The sequence below is a fragment of the Colobus angolensis genome, unplaced genomic scaffold (assembly GCF_000951035.1).
Source record: "Colobus angolensis palliatus isolate OR3802 unplaced genomic scaffold, Cang.pa_1.0 Scaffold256, whole genome shotgun sequence".
In the NCBI taxonomy this organism is placed as follows: domain Eukaryota; kingdom Metazoa; phylum Chordata; class Mammalia; order Primates; family Cercopithecidae; genus Colobus; species Colobus angolensis.
In genome coordinates this window covers 409964-423726 of record NW_012115777.1, presented here as the reverse complement: position 1 = coordinate 423726, position 13763 = coordinate 409964, and the positions used below count along the sequence as shown (strand labels likewise).

The 13763-nt window shown below is 36.2% G+C and overlaps 1 protein-coding gene across 2 annotated transcripts in view; it reads right to left on the bottom strand.

The window, feature by feature from the left end:
* The window catches only part of NAV3 (neuron navigator 3), a 378403-nt gene that overhangs the window by 186636 nt on the left and 178004 nt on the right, over window positions 1–13763 (bottom strand). For both annotated transcript variants that reach the window (XM_011946945.1, XM_011946946.1), the window contains exon 9: window positions 3683–3798. In XM_011946945.1, coding sequence (XP_011802335.1) covers window positions 3683–3798 — 116 coding nt within the window. The remainder of the gene's footprint in view (window positions 1–3682; window positions 3799–13763) is intronic.

Here is a 13763-nt window from a genome sequence, read left to right as displayed (position 1 = left end):
TCACAGTGAAAGGCAAAGGGGAGCTGTTGTGCAGAGATCATATGGTGAGAGCATAAACAAGAGAAAGTGGAAGTGCCAGGTTACTTTCAACAATCAGTTCATGTGGGACTTGGCAGTGAAAATTCACCCACTCCCAGAGAATGGCACCATTCATGAGGGGTCTGCTCCTGGGATCCAAACACCTCCCATGAGGCCCCACCTCCAACACTGGGGATCAAACTTCTTTTTTCTTTCTTTTTTTTCTTTTGATATGGAGTCTAGCTCTGTCGCCCAGACTGGAGTGCAGTGGTGCGATCTCCACTGCAACCTCCTCCTCCCGGGTTCAAGCGATTCTCCTGCCTCAGTCTTCCGAGTAGCTGGGACTACAGGTGTCCACCACCACACCTGGCTAATTTTTGTAATTTTAGTAAAGACGAGGTTTCACTGTGTTGGCCAGGCTGGTTTCGAACTCCCGACCACGTGATCTGCCCCACTTGGCCTCCCGAAGTGCTGGGATTACAAGCACAAGCCACCGCGCCTCCATCCAGGGAGATCAAATTTCAACATGAGACTTGGTGAGGCCAAACAAACTGTATCTAAACTATAGCACCAAGGAAGAAATCTTCTTAGAAGAGGACAAATAGCTGCTGCGAGGTGAAATAAGATGAGGCCTGAGACTTGATCCTTGGATTGGCCATGTTGACATTAGTGGTGACTTGTATAAGAGCAGTTCCAGTGGAGAAGTGGGCTTAAAAGCCTAAGAGACTGTGATTGAACCCTACTCTTTTTACAACACGCCATAAGAGAAGGAGATAAATGACAACAGTACTTGAGGACAAATTTGAGGTCAAGGGAAGTTGTTTTTTTAAATTAAGGTTGGAGAAATGATAATATGCCATGGCCTAAAATAAGTAACTTGGTTGGGAGGGAGCTTTTAAAGAGAAGAGAGAGTAATCCAAGTAAAAGCAGAGTAAATAGGTATTAAGCGGGTATAAATGTTATACTTGGGTAGATGTGATGACAGGGGTTCGTGAACTTTTCTTTGTGCTTCACTTTTGTAAGTGAAGTACACATTAAGGTCATCAGTTAAGAGAAAGAATGGAACTGGTAATGTCAGACATTTGAGAAAAAAAAGGTATAAAAAATATAGACTGCCAGGAGCATTACATATTCACTTGAGGTTGGAGGTCCTGAACGTAAAGTGAGTCGCATTGACATGCGATGTGTTTTCTCCTGGTTCATTCATTGTTGGTATAGAATAGGTGGAGATTTAAATGTAGCCAGGTCACGATTTCATCAAATGAGTACAATGGAGTGAGAGAGAGGCAATGGAGTTAGGGTATATAAAAATAAAAATACATTCACTTATTACAGGAAATTAGCTGACTACGGAGAGAAGAAAAATATGCAGAGGTTGGTGAGGAACAGTAAAAAGTGGTAGGATCAATGAATTGGAAACCCTAGTGGAATCATTGCTGGAGTCAGGGAACAAAAGGAAGAATACTGAAATGATAGGAGTGTGCAATCAGTGACAGCACAGTGCATGACAGTGAGGTCACATAAAGTAGTAGTTTCTGATGATGCCTAGATCTAGGGTATGATGATGAGAATAAGTAGTTCAGGAGGGACTGCAAGACAAAAATCATGGGAGGAGAGGCCAAGGTGTTAGAAAGAACACCTATGTAGATACTAAAATCACTAAAAATTAGGGCAGAAATGGTAAGAGAGAGATAGTTACTCATAAACCAAAAAATCTTAAAATGATGAAGATATGTAATCTAATTTCTCTGTGACAGTCATCTCTGTGACTGGCCTGCTCATATTTCCTCATCTACCTTTCTTCAATTATAGTACTCAATTTATAACTTACTAACTGCAAAAAATATCACAATTCTTCCAGGAAATCTCAAGTTAGTATCAAGAGACATTTTCACTATCCCACTATAGGCTGCATTTAAACAGATGATAGTAAGATTGACACAAGTAGATAAGTCTCATTGCACCATTTATTTTCTGTTTTCTTTCTTTTATTGAATTCATATCAAAATCCTAGACTGAAAACTATGATTTTATGTAAATAATTGATTGTTGCTGCAAAATGATATTATGCTCTCTGAAAAACCCATTAAATTATTATATTAATTGCTAGTTTATATTCACTTTCAGGTATTCTATTAAAAATCTGAAAGTTAAAAGGAAATATCAACTGGAAAAATGAAAAAGTGATCAAATGGTAGACAATAAGAAAGTGGAGAAAACATCAAATACAGACTATTTATTCAATCAGATATACTGTGATATATTAGTTTCTGAAAACAGTGTTCCTTTGTGAAATTCACAAAAAATTGCAATTCAAACTCTACTAAATTCATCTCTCCTACAGATTTGAGCTCTAGTGCTTAGCATGCATATTGAAGACATTTATGTATAAAGAAATATATGAGGCATACACATCTTCATGTCATGCTAATTTTATAAAACATCTGGTCATAATAAACACATAGCATCATTTTGACCATGGTACTACACAGAGTTAATGGAAAGTCAACACATCCCCCATGTGTTTGAAAAATCTACAATTACTATCCCTATATCTATGTCTTGGCATTACCATTTCTACCCCTACCTAGTACTGGGCCTTTGTTGTAATCTCCGCATAAAATCTCTGATACCTAATGTTATCAACTAATGCTGATTTCAAATGTACCCTTGGGATGTTGCTCTGTAATTGTTGTCAATATCCACTGCAGGATGCTGTAGTCATGTCTAATACTTGCCAAATCCTTTTCAGGTCTGCCAAAGTGAGGAAGTTTCTTAACCCCCACATTTGTGATAGAGTCACTTTCATGAGCTTCATAGCGATACTTATACTTTGGGTCTTTGGAGTACACAGTAATTTTTTTAAATTAAATCATTTATTTAGTTTTCTTCATTTGAACTTAGCTGTGAATACACAAGGCTTGGGCCAGAGTTTTGCTGGAACAACAGACATAACCCTACTTTCATGCATTATTATACTTAGGAACACATAAAGTACTCTTTAATCTCTCACCCTTCAGGGGCAATATATTTTGCTAGGAGGTTTCTTGGTTCCTTACGAATATAGATTTATATATAATGACATTAAACCAAATGTCTTCCATATATGCTTAGGCTTACCTGGACCCTAGAGAAAACATTGCGCTCAAGCCCAGCATCCCATTTTATACACAACAAAAACCTGATAACTGTGTCTGGGGTATGTATTATTTTTTTTCTTACATCATCCATATATAACAAAATATTTTCCTATTCAGAGTTTTTTTAAATGGTCATTTGAAATCACCCTGTAGAAATGTTTTAAACAGTATATAATTGATGACAGAGCAGGCTGCATTAGCCATGGAGAATATACATGGCCAATCATTAGTTTATTTTCAATCTCCAAATGTATTATGCAGGTTTTCTCTGATTTTATTCAATTTGACTGAGGGCAAAATGACTTAAAGTCTTCACTTCTGAAAGGACTATCATTCCTTTTTTAGTAACAAAGAGATCATCCTAAGCAGAATAGCCAAATAGCTAATGATCTTTGAAGCATGAGATATATACAATCCATTTTTGCATAAAAAACAGTATACCACAAATATGATTTAACAAAAAGTCTTATGGGGAGAATACAGAAATTCCTAGGTTTGACCTATGCATTGATGAGGTCACTTACCAGATATCTCCTCCAGGCACTGCTTAGCAGTCTTACTATATGATAAGTCCATCTTTGTAGGACTGGTACAGGAGTCAGCCGATGCTAAAGAGGTACCTTCATTTTCTGAATGTGCCCTGAAATTATCCAGGAAAATAGAAAGAAATAGCAATTATAATCACCAGTCACTCATCAAAGTGGAAGTTCTGAAGTACAAGAAATATTAATTACAAATTTTCCATCAAAATAAGTATTTCTTTATGACTGGAAGGTTCCAGAGCTGTCTATGTATAGGAGAATTTTGTTATTTTTCATATGCAACCTAAGTGGGAGTGAGATGTGGAATTAGATTTCTTAGACTTGTCTAAATTTGGAAGCTTATAACTACCAATAGTTGATTATAATTTGGGGGCAAAATATTTAAAAAGATCCAACTTCTTTTGCTATTTTAGAGGAAATATAGCCAAAGTATTTTTTTTTTTGCGAGAATACTGAAAGTATTGAAATCACACCTAAAATTCTTTTTTTAAACAAAAATTCTATTAAAATATTTAAAAATATGTGTAAAAATAAAAAAATAATTTTGTTCAACGCTACATACATCATTATGATGACTTAATTACCAAAGATTTCAGAGCAATTAAAGTCAACCAGAAACAAATGATCATTCTTACAATTACCTTCATATCATCTGTTTCACATTTGTCTATGTATGTACACGGGTATGTATTTGTGTGTGTGGTTAGCTTGTAAAGAGTATGTCTAATTAAATGAAAAGCACTCAACAAAGGTCCTGAATACTTTTGATATTCTAATCATACTTCACGCATTGTTTCTTTCCTTTAGCACAGGCAAATGTTTTAAGATACGCTTTCTATTTAATGCAGCTTCATATTCGATGTATATTTGACACAAACTAACACACATTTTAAATGTTCAGAGCATGAACTACTAAGACACAGAAGGAGGCAAGCTAATATGGGATTGCACACTGGACTATGTTCTTTTGAGACATCTCATTTGCCTTACATCTACCCTTTTATTTCTGGTAGTAGGTGTGGGCCATGACAAGTGATCTTTCAATATTTACTACTTTAAGAATATTTACAAATAATGTTCATGTGTGAGTGAAGAATGTATTATATTTTTGAATCAATATTTACTTAACATTTTGCTTCTAATCTAAATTTGAGTTTCAAGAGAAAAAGTGTAATTATTGATATCAGAAAAAGTCAAAATTTAACTGACAGGCCAAGAAACTGAAAAGTTCACTTAGGTTTTAAGAAACTATGGAAAACTACACGTTGTCTGTATTGATATATGTGTTATATATGTGAATTAGTATATGAAAAAAAGAACTATGCAAGAAAGAAACTTTCCAATACAAAGTTGGTTGTGCCTTGGCCTCCAATAATTTCTGACAGACCATTCCTATTTTATTCTAGCTTAAAACTGAATATAAAGAGCATAAACAAATTAAGAAAGAAAATACACTATTTAAGTGATAGGATATATACCATTAAGGCCAGAAAGAAATCTCAAAGTAGCTAAATTTAACAGATATTTTAGTCTTCCACTCATTTGATATCTTGGTAGCATTTAGAACAGCAGCTCATTCCTTCCTTTATCAAACTGTCCTACCTTGGCTTTTATGGCAAAAATTCTCTAGTGTGTTTCCCATTTTCTCTGGATTCTACTTTATTCTATTGTTTTCCTTTATGTAATCATTAAATGTTGTGGTTCTGGGTAGTAGAAAAAGAAGTGGGGATACAGACAGCAGAAACCTGGGAGTTCATCAAAGGAATATTCTATACTTCTTCCAGTTTTTGTCTATAGTTTCTCTAGATGATCTCAATCGTATTCATTGTATTGGTATTATTATTTATTAAATTCTAAAATTCTAACTCTAACCCAGCACTTTATGCTGAATTCCCGATGTATATAAGACTAATTGACATTTCTTCTTGGTTGTCACAAAAATATGTCAAACTCATCATTTATAGAACCAAAGTCATAATATTTTATTAACAAACCTGGTCCTGATTTATGGAGCCCTCTGGTGAAACTTTTATGGAACTTACAAGGTCTTGCATGGTTGGGTCCCATGCAACCCATAGGATGATGGTCTCCAGCATCATCTCACACAAGACTCCTCTCTCCTCTCTCTACTGTGGTCACAAGAGTCTTCTACCCACTTTCCATAGCTTCCTGCCCAAACAGGGTCTTTACACTTGATTATTTTCCTCCCCACTTCATCCAGTTGATTCCTTCCCTCCAAGTCTTATCTCAAGTGACTATTTCTTTAAAAATCCTCCCTAATTTCACTGATCAGGCAGTCTCCAATTATAAGCACTTAGTACTTAGTACTCCCTGGACCTATCTTTTCAGCACTTCATACTCTTGTGACATGAGATTAATGTAATTAACTGATTAACGTTTAACTCCCAGACTAGGCCCTATTCTCCATGTTTGAACTCACCATTGTATCCCCAGTGTCCAGTCTTGTATCAGAATATAAGTTTCAGTCAACAAATCTTTTATAAATATATCGATAAATAATATTATCCATAAGAGTAAAACAAAATTATTGGTGGGTAAAGCATATGCAAGAAAGAGTAGCATATGTGTAAATATACTGGGTTTGGGTGTAAAACTTGGCCCCATCACTAATCAGTTATCAAGTCATGTGATGTTGGCAAGTTCCTTCACCTCTCTGAACTTGTTTGTTCATCTGTAAAAATAAGAAAAAATGCCTGCCTTGCAAAATAGTTGTGAAATCAACTATTATTACTAAAGGACTGAAAATACATCCTCTCTTGTGAAATTCTGGTCAATATTAAAAGGGCAAATATATCTGCTCTTTGTGTAGCCTGTTTCTTTCTCTCCTGGACCCCAATTTCTCACATATCCCCATCTACTGACAGTCCCTCCCCATTCATTTCTAAAGTCTGTTCTTCCACCTGGCTTCAATTATTGTGGGCCACCCTACTCCCCACTGATCTCTTCCTTAGCCTACTGTCTCTGACCGAAGGGAGAAACAATCCTCTGAAGTGTTCTAAGGATTTTTATTAGTTGCTGAAGAAGTTTAAATGGAGAGTATGTAGTGAAATTGTGGACCCCAGGGAAAGCTGACTGCCTACCTGCCGAGAAGTGTCACAGAGGCACAGCACCTTGTTGAACTGGCTGGGAGCCAGCGTTGACCTCTAGTCCTGCAGATTTTATATTCACAGATTCACCTTTTAGAAGCTGAGTCACATTAAGCATTTCACTGAAATATTTATCTAAAGCCCATGGATAACTGGTTCCTTTGAGAACAAGACCAACAGCTGTCACAGGAGCCAGAATGTTTGTGGCCATGTTAGTTATAAAGATTCTATCTCCATCTAAGAAAATCTGGAGTAAAAGAAAACTCAGAATGTATTTTAGCACTATAGTTTTTGCTCTACTAAAAGCAAGCAGTTCTTAAAAAGAATTCTTCAGAAGCTGACTTGTGGCTATCTTCCTCAATATGAAAGACTTAATTCCATTGGTTAAGTTCCCACTCCCCCTGTCTGAGACATGCTTTTAAAAAAGTGTATTCCTACTTGTGACAGCTCAGTCTTGTCTTGGAAGCCGTTTTAAAATTTGTGTTAATGTGTCAGTGCATATTTTTGGCAGACTCACTCTTTTATGTCTTTTAGTGTAAGTCACAAGAGAGTCTTATTTACCTTAAGTTCTCCAATGTATTTCTCATCAAATTCCCTACATAAGTGATCTACATTAGCATTAATAAGGAAACAGACTGATCAATGAAAGAATGGAACTTGGTGAAGGTAAACTTCAAATCACTGTAAAAAGGACTTAGAAGTCATGCTTGGTTTATATTCACATCTAAATGCGACCAGAAATGTCTACTGATGTTACAAGCCATCCATTTCTCTAGTATTTCCACCTCACAATTTGTTACAGCAAAATTAGATTTTAATTCCAGTCTATAGAGGACCAATCAATGCCAACTGATAAAGATGTACCTTTTATACAAATGATCAAAGAAGTCCAGTTAAATCTCTGAAGACTCACAACTTACCCTCTATTTTTATGCATGCTTTGTACCAGTTAAATAAAAATATTTGAGTTGATTCACGAAATAATTTATAAAGACTTTAGAATCAAGCGTGTTCTCTAATCAGAAAGAGATTTTGGCAGATATGGTGAATATTGCATTGGATCATTCACTGTTTCCCCATAAACTGATAATGCATTTTCTTCCTATTAACTGGAAAAAGAAAAAATACGTATCATAATATTCCTTCAAAGTATTCAGCAACATGGTCCTATGTAGACAACCTCATTGTGCATTTACAACACGGTCATCATGTTATGAGTAAGTATTGAAACCATCAAGACACAGCATTGCAAAAACAGTTTATTTAGCTTTCTTTTATTTATTTACTTTTTGAGATAGGGTCTCACTCTGTCACCCCTGCTGGAGCACACTAGAGCAACCACAGCTCACTTCAGCTTCACCCTTCCTGGCTCAAGCCATGTTCTCACCTCAGCCTCCAGACTGTAATTTATTTGGAATTCGAATAAGCCAGGTCCTTCATCTGTTACTGGGCGTTGTAGTCATTAAAAGTCATGATACCAGTGATTACCATGAGAGTTATTACCTGTTTTTACACACTTACTATGTGCCAAGTGTGGTGTTTAGTATTTTCCCGGGGCATATCGCTTGAAATTCACAACAATCTTGTAATGTAGGGGCTGCAGATAAAGAAATTAAGACATCTAGAGGTTAAATAACTGGTCCTAGGTAACAATCTGGTAGATGCTTGACCAGTACTTGAATCTGGCTGCCTGTAAATGTTGATCTATTAACTACTCCCCTACAGTTTAATTCCATCAAAATCCCTTTGAACTAAGTATTTTATTGCATTTGAGGTTCCCTTAGTTAACAGACAGCTCAGTCACTCAGTCTTTGAATGTGACATATCCACTGGTCTAACCTAAATGTTATATATTTTTTTATTTTTTATTTTTTTTGAGACAGAGTCTCGCTCTGTCGCCCAGGTTGGAGTGCAGTGGCACGATCTCGGCTCACTGCAAGCTCCACCTCCCGGGTTCATGCCATTCCCCTGCCTCAACCTCCCTGAGTAGCTGGGACTACAGGTGCCCGCCACCACGCCCGGCTAATTTTTTTGTATTTTTAGCAGAGACCGGGTTTCACCGTGTTAGCCAGGATGGTCTCCATGTCGTGACCTCTTGATCCGCCTGCCTTGGCCTCCCAAAGTTCTGGGATTACAGATGTGAGCCACTGCGCCTAGCCCCTAAATGTTATTTTTTATGTACTAATCATTAAAAGGAAATCAGTATTAAATTCTAGACATTATCAAACCTCTAATCTTTAATGTCATTAATATAAGTGTTAGCATATTGATTTATTTTCAAGAAATATTTTCCCCTGTGGATTCACCTTGATATAGATATGGTCACAAATGTAGACACAAGTAGAACTGATTTGAGTCAGAAACATTAACTAATGGTATTGTAATTCCTGTTTATAGCCCCAACAAAAAAGAAAGAAAAGCACATATATTTCAAAAACCAGTAATGTGCTTGCTTTCCTATTTCCTTCATTCTGGAAAGGCAGACAGGTGACAGCCAGGGCCAAGGCCAGGAAACTGTTGGGGTGAACAGAGGTCTAGTGTGGATAGAAGATTTGCTCAATTCAGGGGAGCTAAGCAAATAAGAAAACATTGAGAATAATGAGAGCCACGTTTCTCATGGTTGACAAAAGGAGGCACAAGTATGGAAAGAAAACTAAACTCTGTGGTGTTGGGCTGGAATTGGAGGTATTATGAATGTATGTATACATGAATAATCATAATTATATTGAATTATAATAAATAATATACAATATTAAAATAATGATTAAATATGTGTGTATGTATGTGTGTATATACACATATATATTTCTTGGTTTTGACCACCAAGAAAACCTAGGAACAATGAGATCTTGGTTTCTAATATTACTCTATACAAAAAGACATACGAGTTCCTTAAAGAATAGGATCTAAAGCCAAATTAGGAAATGTGCAAGATGAGCCTAGAACACCTTGAGCCATAAAGAAAGAAAATTCTCAAAGAGTGATAGAGCATTTGGAAAGGAGACACAACCAGCTTGGAGGGGCTCCCAGTGGCCACATCTTGGAAAATTAATCACCAAAGTAAGTTGTGACAGCAACGGATTATAACAAATACAGTAGAAATCTATTTGTCCATATAATTTAAATAGATAGAAAGATCATGAGGAGAAAATATCTCTTTCTTAAAGTAGAATGCCAGAGAGCAAATGCAGAAGACAGGATGGAATTAGAAAACCGGTTGTCACATATAACAGCACATTATTAATTCAGGCAACAAAGCTCCATGGATGCTAAAACCTGTGGGTGAAAGTAGATAAAAAATTGAATTTTTACACACAGTCTCTAAATATCTTCCCACAAAAATATGTATTACATACAACTGGAGACAACATATTCACTTAGAATATAAAACTGTGGCAGATATTACCTTAATCAAGCAATCAAATTCAACACAACCAAAATGGAAGATATTGATATTCATATCATGAAACACCCAATAAAATACAACAGGAAAAACACGGTATCATTTCGATGACATTCCAGACAAAAAATACATTTAATGTGTATCTAATAATGAGGAACTACATGACAAACTCAAATTAGAAACATTATATAAAATGCCTGGCCATCAATATATCAATATCATGAAAGTCAGGGAAAGGCTAAACAATTGTTCCAGATTGAGGGATATTAGGAAGACATGACAACTACTAGATGCAATATTTATCCTGAATTACTAAAAGGGATCATATTTGGTGAAACTTGGTGAAACCTGAATAAGTTCTCTGAGTGCTCTGAGAGAAGTGTACATGAGAGTCATTTGCACAATTCCTGCAAATTTTCTGTAAGATTAAAATTGTTTCCAAAAACATAAAATAAAACATGAAGAGAAGAAACAACAATGGCTTGGTTAGGCAAATCTATAATCCCACAGAAATATTTTATAATAAAAATCTGTTCTGCAAATTCATGGTGTGGTTGTGTAAAGTACAGCATATTATATCAAAAGAAGGAAACACTCTAAATTCAGATTTTCTTGACCTACGTTTACAAATCAAGTTGTTTATAGAGGGTCTCTGCTTATATTTAATTAACGGGCTTAAGAAGCATGATACGTTTCTCCTTATGAATAGTGCCTTGCCTTATCTAAGGGTTAGGTATTTTTCTTTTCTGAGAACTGCTCAAAACCCTGATTCTGCTCTCTTTGCCTCTACATGTTTGCTTTATGTCCAATGCATTGTTTCCTTGGCATTTACTACAAATGGTCAGAAAAGAAAGAATGTAGACTTCAAAACAGCATGTTATAAATCTGGGTAAGTGTCATTTTAAAACTTTGTGGAAGGCTTCTAAAGAGACAGGTTTAAGGAAAACACACAGGTCTCTCTTTTTTCCATAATTAACCAATTACTGTATTATTTTATTTCACATGTCCTTGAAAGCATGTAGAATATAGTTGTGATGTAATGAACACAAAAGCAATGGAAGAAAAAGGACATATGGGAAAAAGGGAGGTATTTTTTGAAAGTCTGAAGGATGTAAGGTAACAATTTTTGAACGCCAGGCAAGAAAAACAGGTTCAAATAATATAGCTCAGGGTGGACACCAAGAAAGAAGAGGAACAATAAAAAAAGGAGTTTTAAAAAAACAGAATGGAAAAACTATGCTGTTCTCCTTTTTCTTCTTTTCTTCCAATAACTGGAACCTCGTTTGAGACTTAACAAACCTACCTAAGAAATTCAGTAAGTTGCTCCTTCATGTATACATTTAACCTGGTTCATCCTACTCTGACCTCTCCTACAAAGAACCATTTTACATTCTGAAGAAAGAGTAACTTTTCTGATCATGCTTTCCACACACATGCTCATGTGCATGCAAGCACACATGTATATACACACATATATACATACATAAAGTTCAAATTTCTGACCTTGAAGACTTTCTACTACAACCAGGCTTCAATCAATCTTCAATGTCCAGAGAAACTGACTGACTTCCCGACCACCGTACATCTCTTGTATTGACATTGTTTATGTGGTTCCTTCAGCCTTATGTTTCCCTCCCTGTCCCCCTCATCTCTGCATTATCAAATCCTACTTATCTTTCTGGACTCAGTTCGGGTGCTACTTTCCCTGATTCCAACAGCTAAAAGTAATTTTCCACTTTTTTGAAGCCTCAGTATAACAAATCTAGTTCAGTCCTGGGGAGCTTTACCCTTCCAGCTGCATTTTGTAGTTCTCTTTGAGCTTGCCTCTTGTCTACTACATTGTGGATGATAAAAAGAAAATGACATAGGATGTATGATTTTTCACTCAATCCTTGAGGTCTCATGCATAAGAAATATTTAGTAGGTAGTTGTTGAAAGAAGATAAAAAATAAGTGAATGAATGTGCTGAAGAGAAAGTATGGTTTAATTCTTTAAATATTTTAAAGCTGTTTGTATTTTGGTTAAACCCTCCCATTTATAGGAAGTGAGAGACTTCAGAATATTTTTTGTTCCAGTGTACATTTTTGGCAGGTTTGAAAATTCTTCTATAGCAAGTGATTCTAACACAGGATGACAGTGTTTCATTTAACAATTTTTATTTGGTTTCACTGTTTGTAGGCTGTGTACTGGGAAATTATGCTACTAAATAAGAAAGACAAGACTCTTAATTTCAATGAGCTTACATTACATTAGGAGGTGGCTGAAATCACACTACTTAATAAGTAAACAAGAAAAAATCAGATGGTAATAAACTGTATAAAGAAAATACAAGAGGATGATGAAATATAATTCTGAGAAGGGGCATAATATATATTCCCCCTGAGTAGGTGGTTGGAGGTGGTTGGAGATTAGCAGAGCTCTAATAACAAGACAGACCTGCAGTGATCTAGAAGACAGTTGTTACAGGCATAAATGAACAGATATGCCAAAGACATGTTCTAAAGCAAGATAGACTGGTTTGTTGAGAAAGAGGATGAAGGCTGAGATACAATGTGTTGGGGGAAGCGGGGACTGCATGTGGCTGTGGGGATCAATTGTGAACAGGGTACTAGATTACTTAGAACCTGGAAGGTCATGGTGCAATTTTTGAGTTTTTTTTTTTAATGTAATGGAAATCTAATAGATGACTTCATTAATTAGAATAAGATATATGATTTATGCCTTTAGAAGGTGAGAATGCCAGCTGTGTGAAGGATGTTATTGCAAAAAGCCAAGTGGAAGCTGGGAGACTCATTGGAAACTAGATGAGAATTGGCGGTTAGGTGGCTTGGACCAGGAGACAAGAGTTGGAAATGGAAAGAAAGTCTGATCAAGGGTATGTTTTAGAAGACGGGTTAGGAGGACTCGCTGAAAATTTGATGTATGGAGAAGGGGTCACTGAAAGAGAAAAACAAAATTCAAATTACTTTCATTTCTTTTCTTCTTTAGTGTCTTATATGGTTTGGCTCTGTGTCCCCACACAAATCTTATCTCAAATTGTGATCTGAATTGTAATCCCCAGGTGTAGAGGGAGGGACCTGGTGGGAGATGATGGGATCATGGGGGCAGTTTCCCCCATACTGTTCTCCTGATAGTGAGTGAGTTCTCACGAGATCTGATGCTTTAAAAGTGTGTGGCAGTTTCCCCTGTCCTCTCTTTCTTGCCTGCTGCCACATAAGACGTGCCTTGCTTCCCCTTCGCCTTCCACCTTAATTGTTAGTTTCCTGAGGCCTCCCCAGCTATGCGGAACTGTGAGTCAATTAAACCGCTTTCTTTTACATATTTTCCAGTCTCAGGATATTTCTTGATAGCAGTGTGAAAATGGATTAATACAGTCTCTCATTCATATAATTACAAATCCTAACCATTAGTATCTGTAGCAGTTCCAGTTACTAGTATTTGCAGCTCACAATTTATCTATTATTTTTCCCATCATGCCTGCATTATAAAATTGTAGAATATCCAATGTGGATGATAGCACAACATTCTTCCCTCCTTGTGATAAACTCTAACT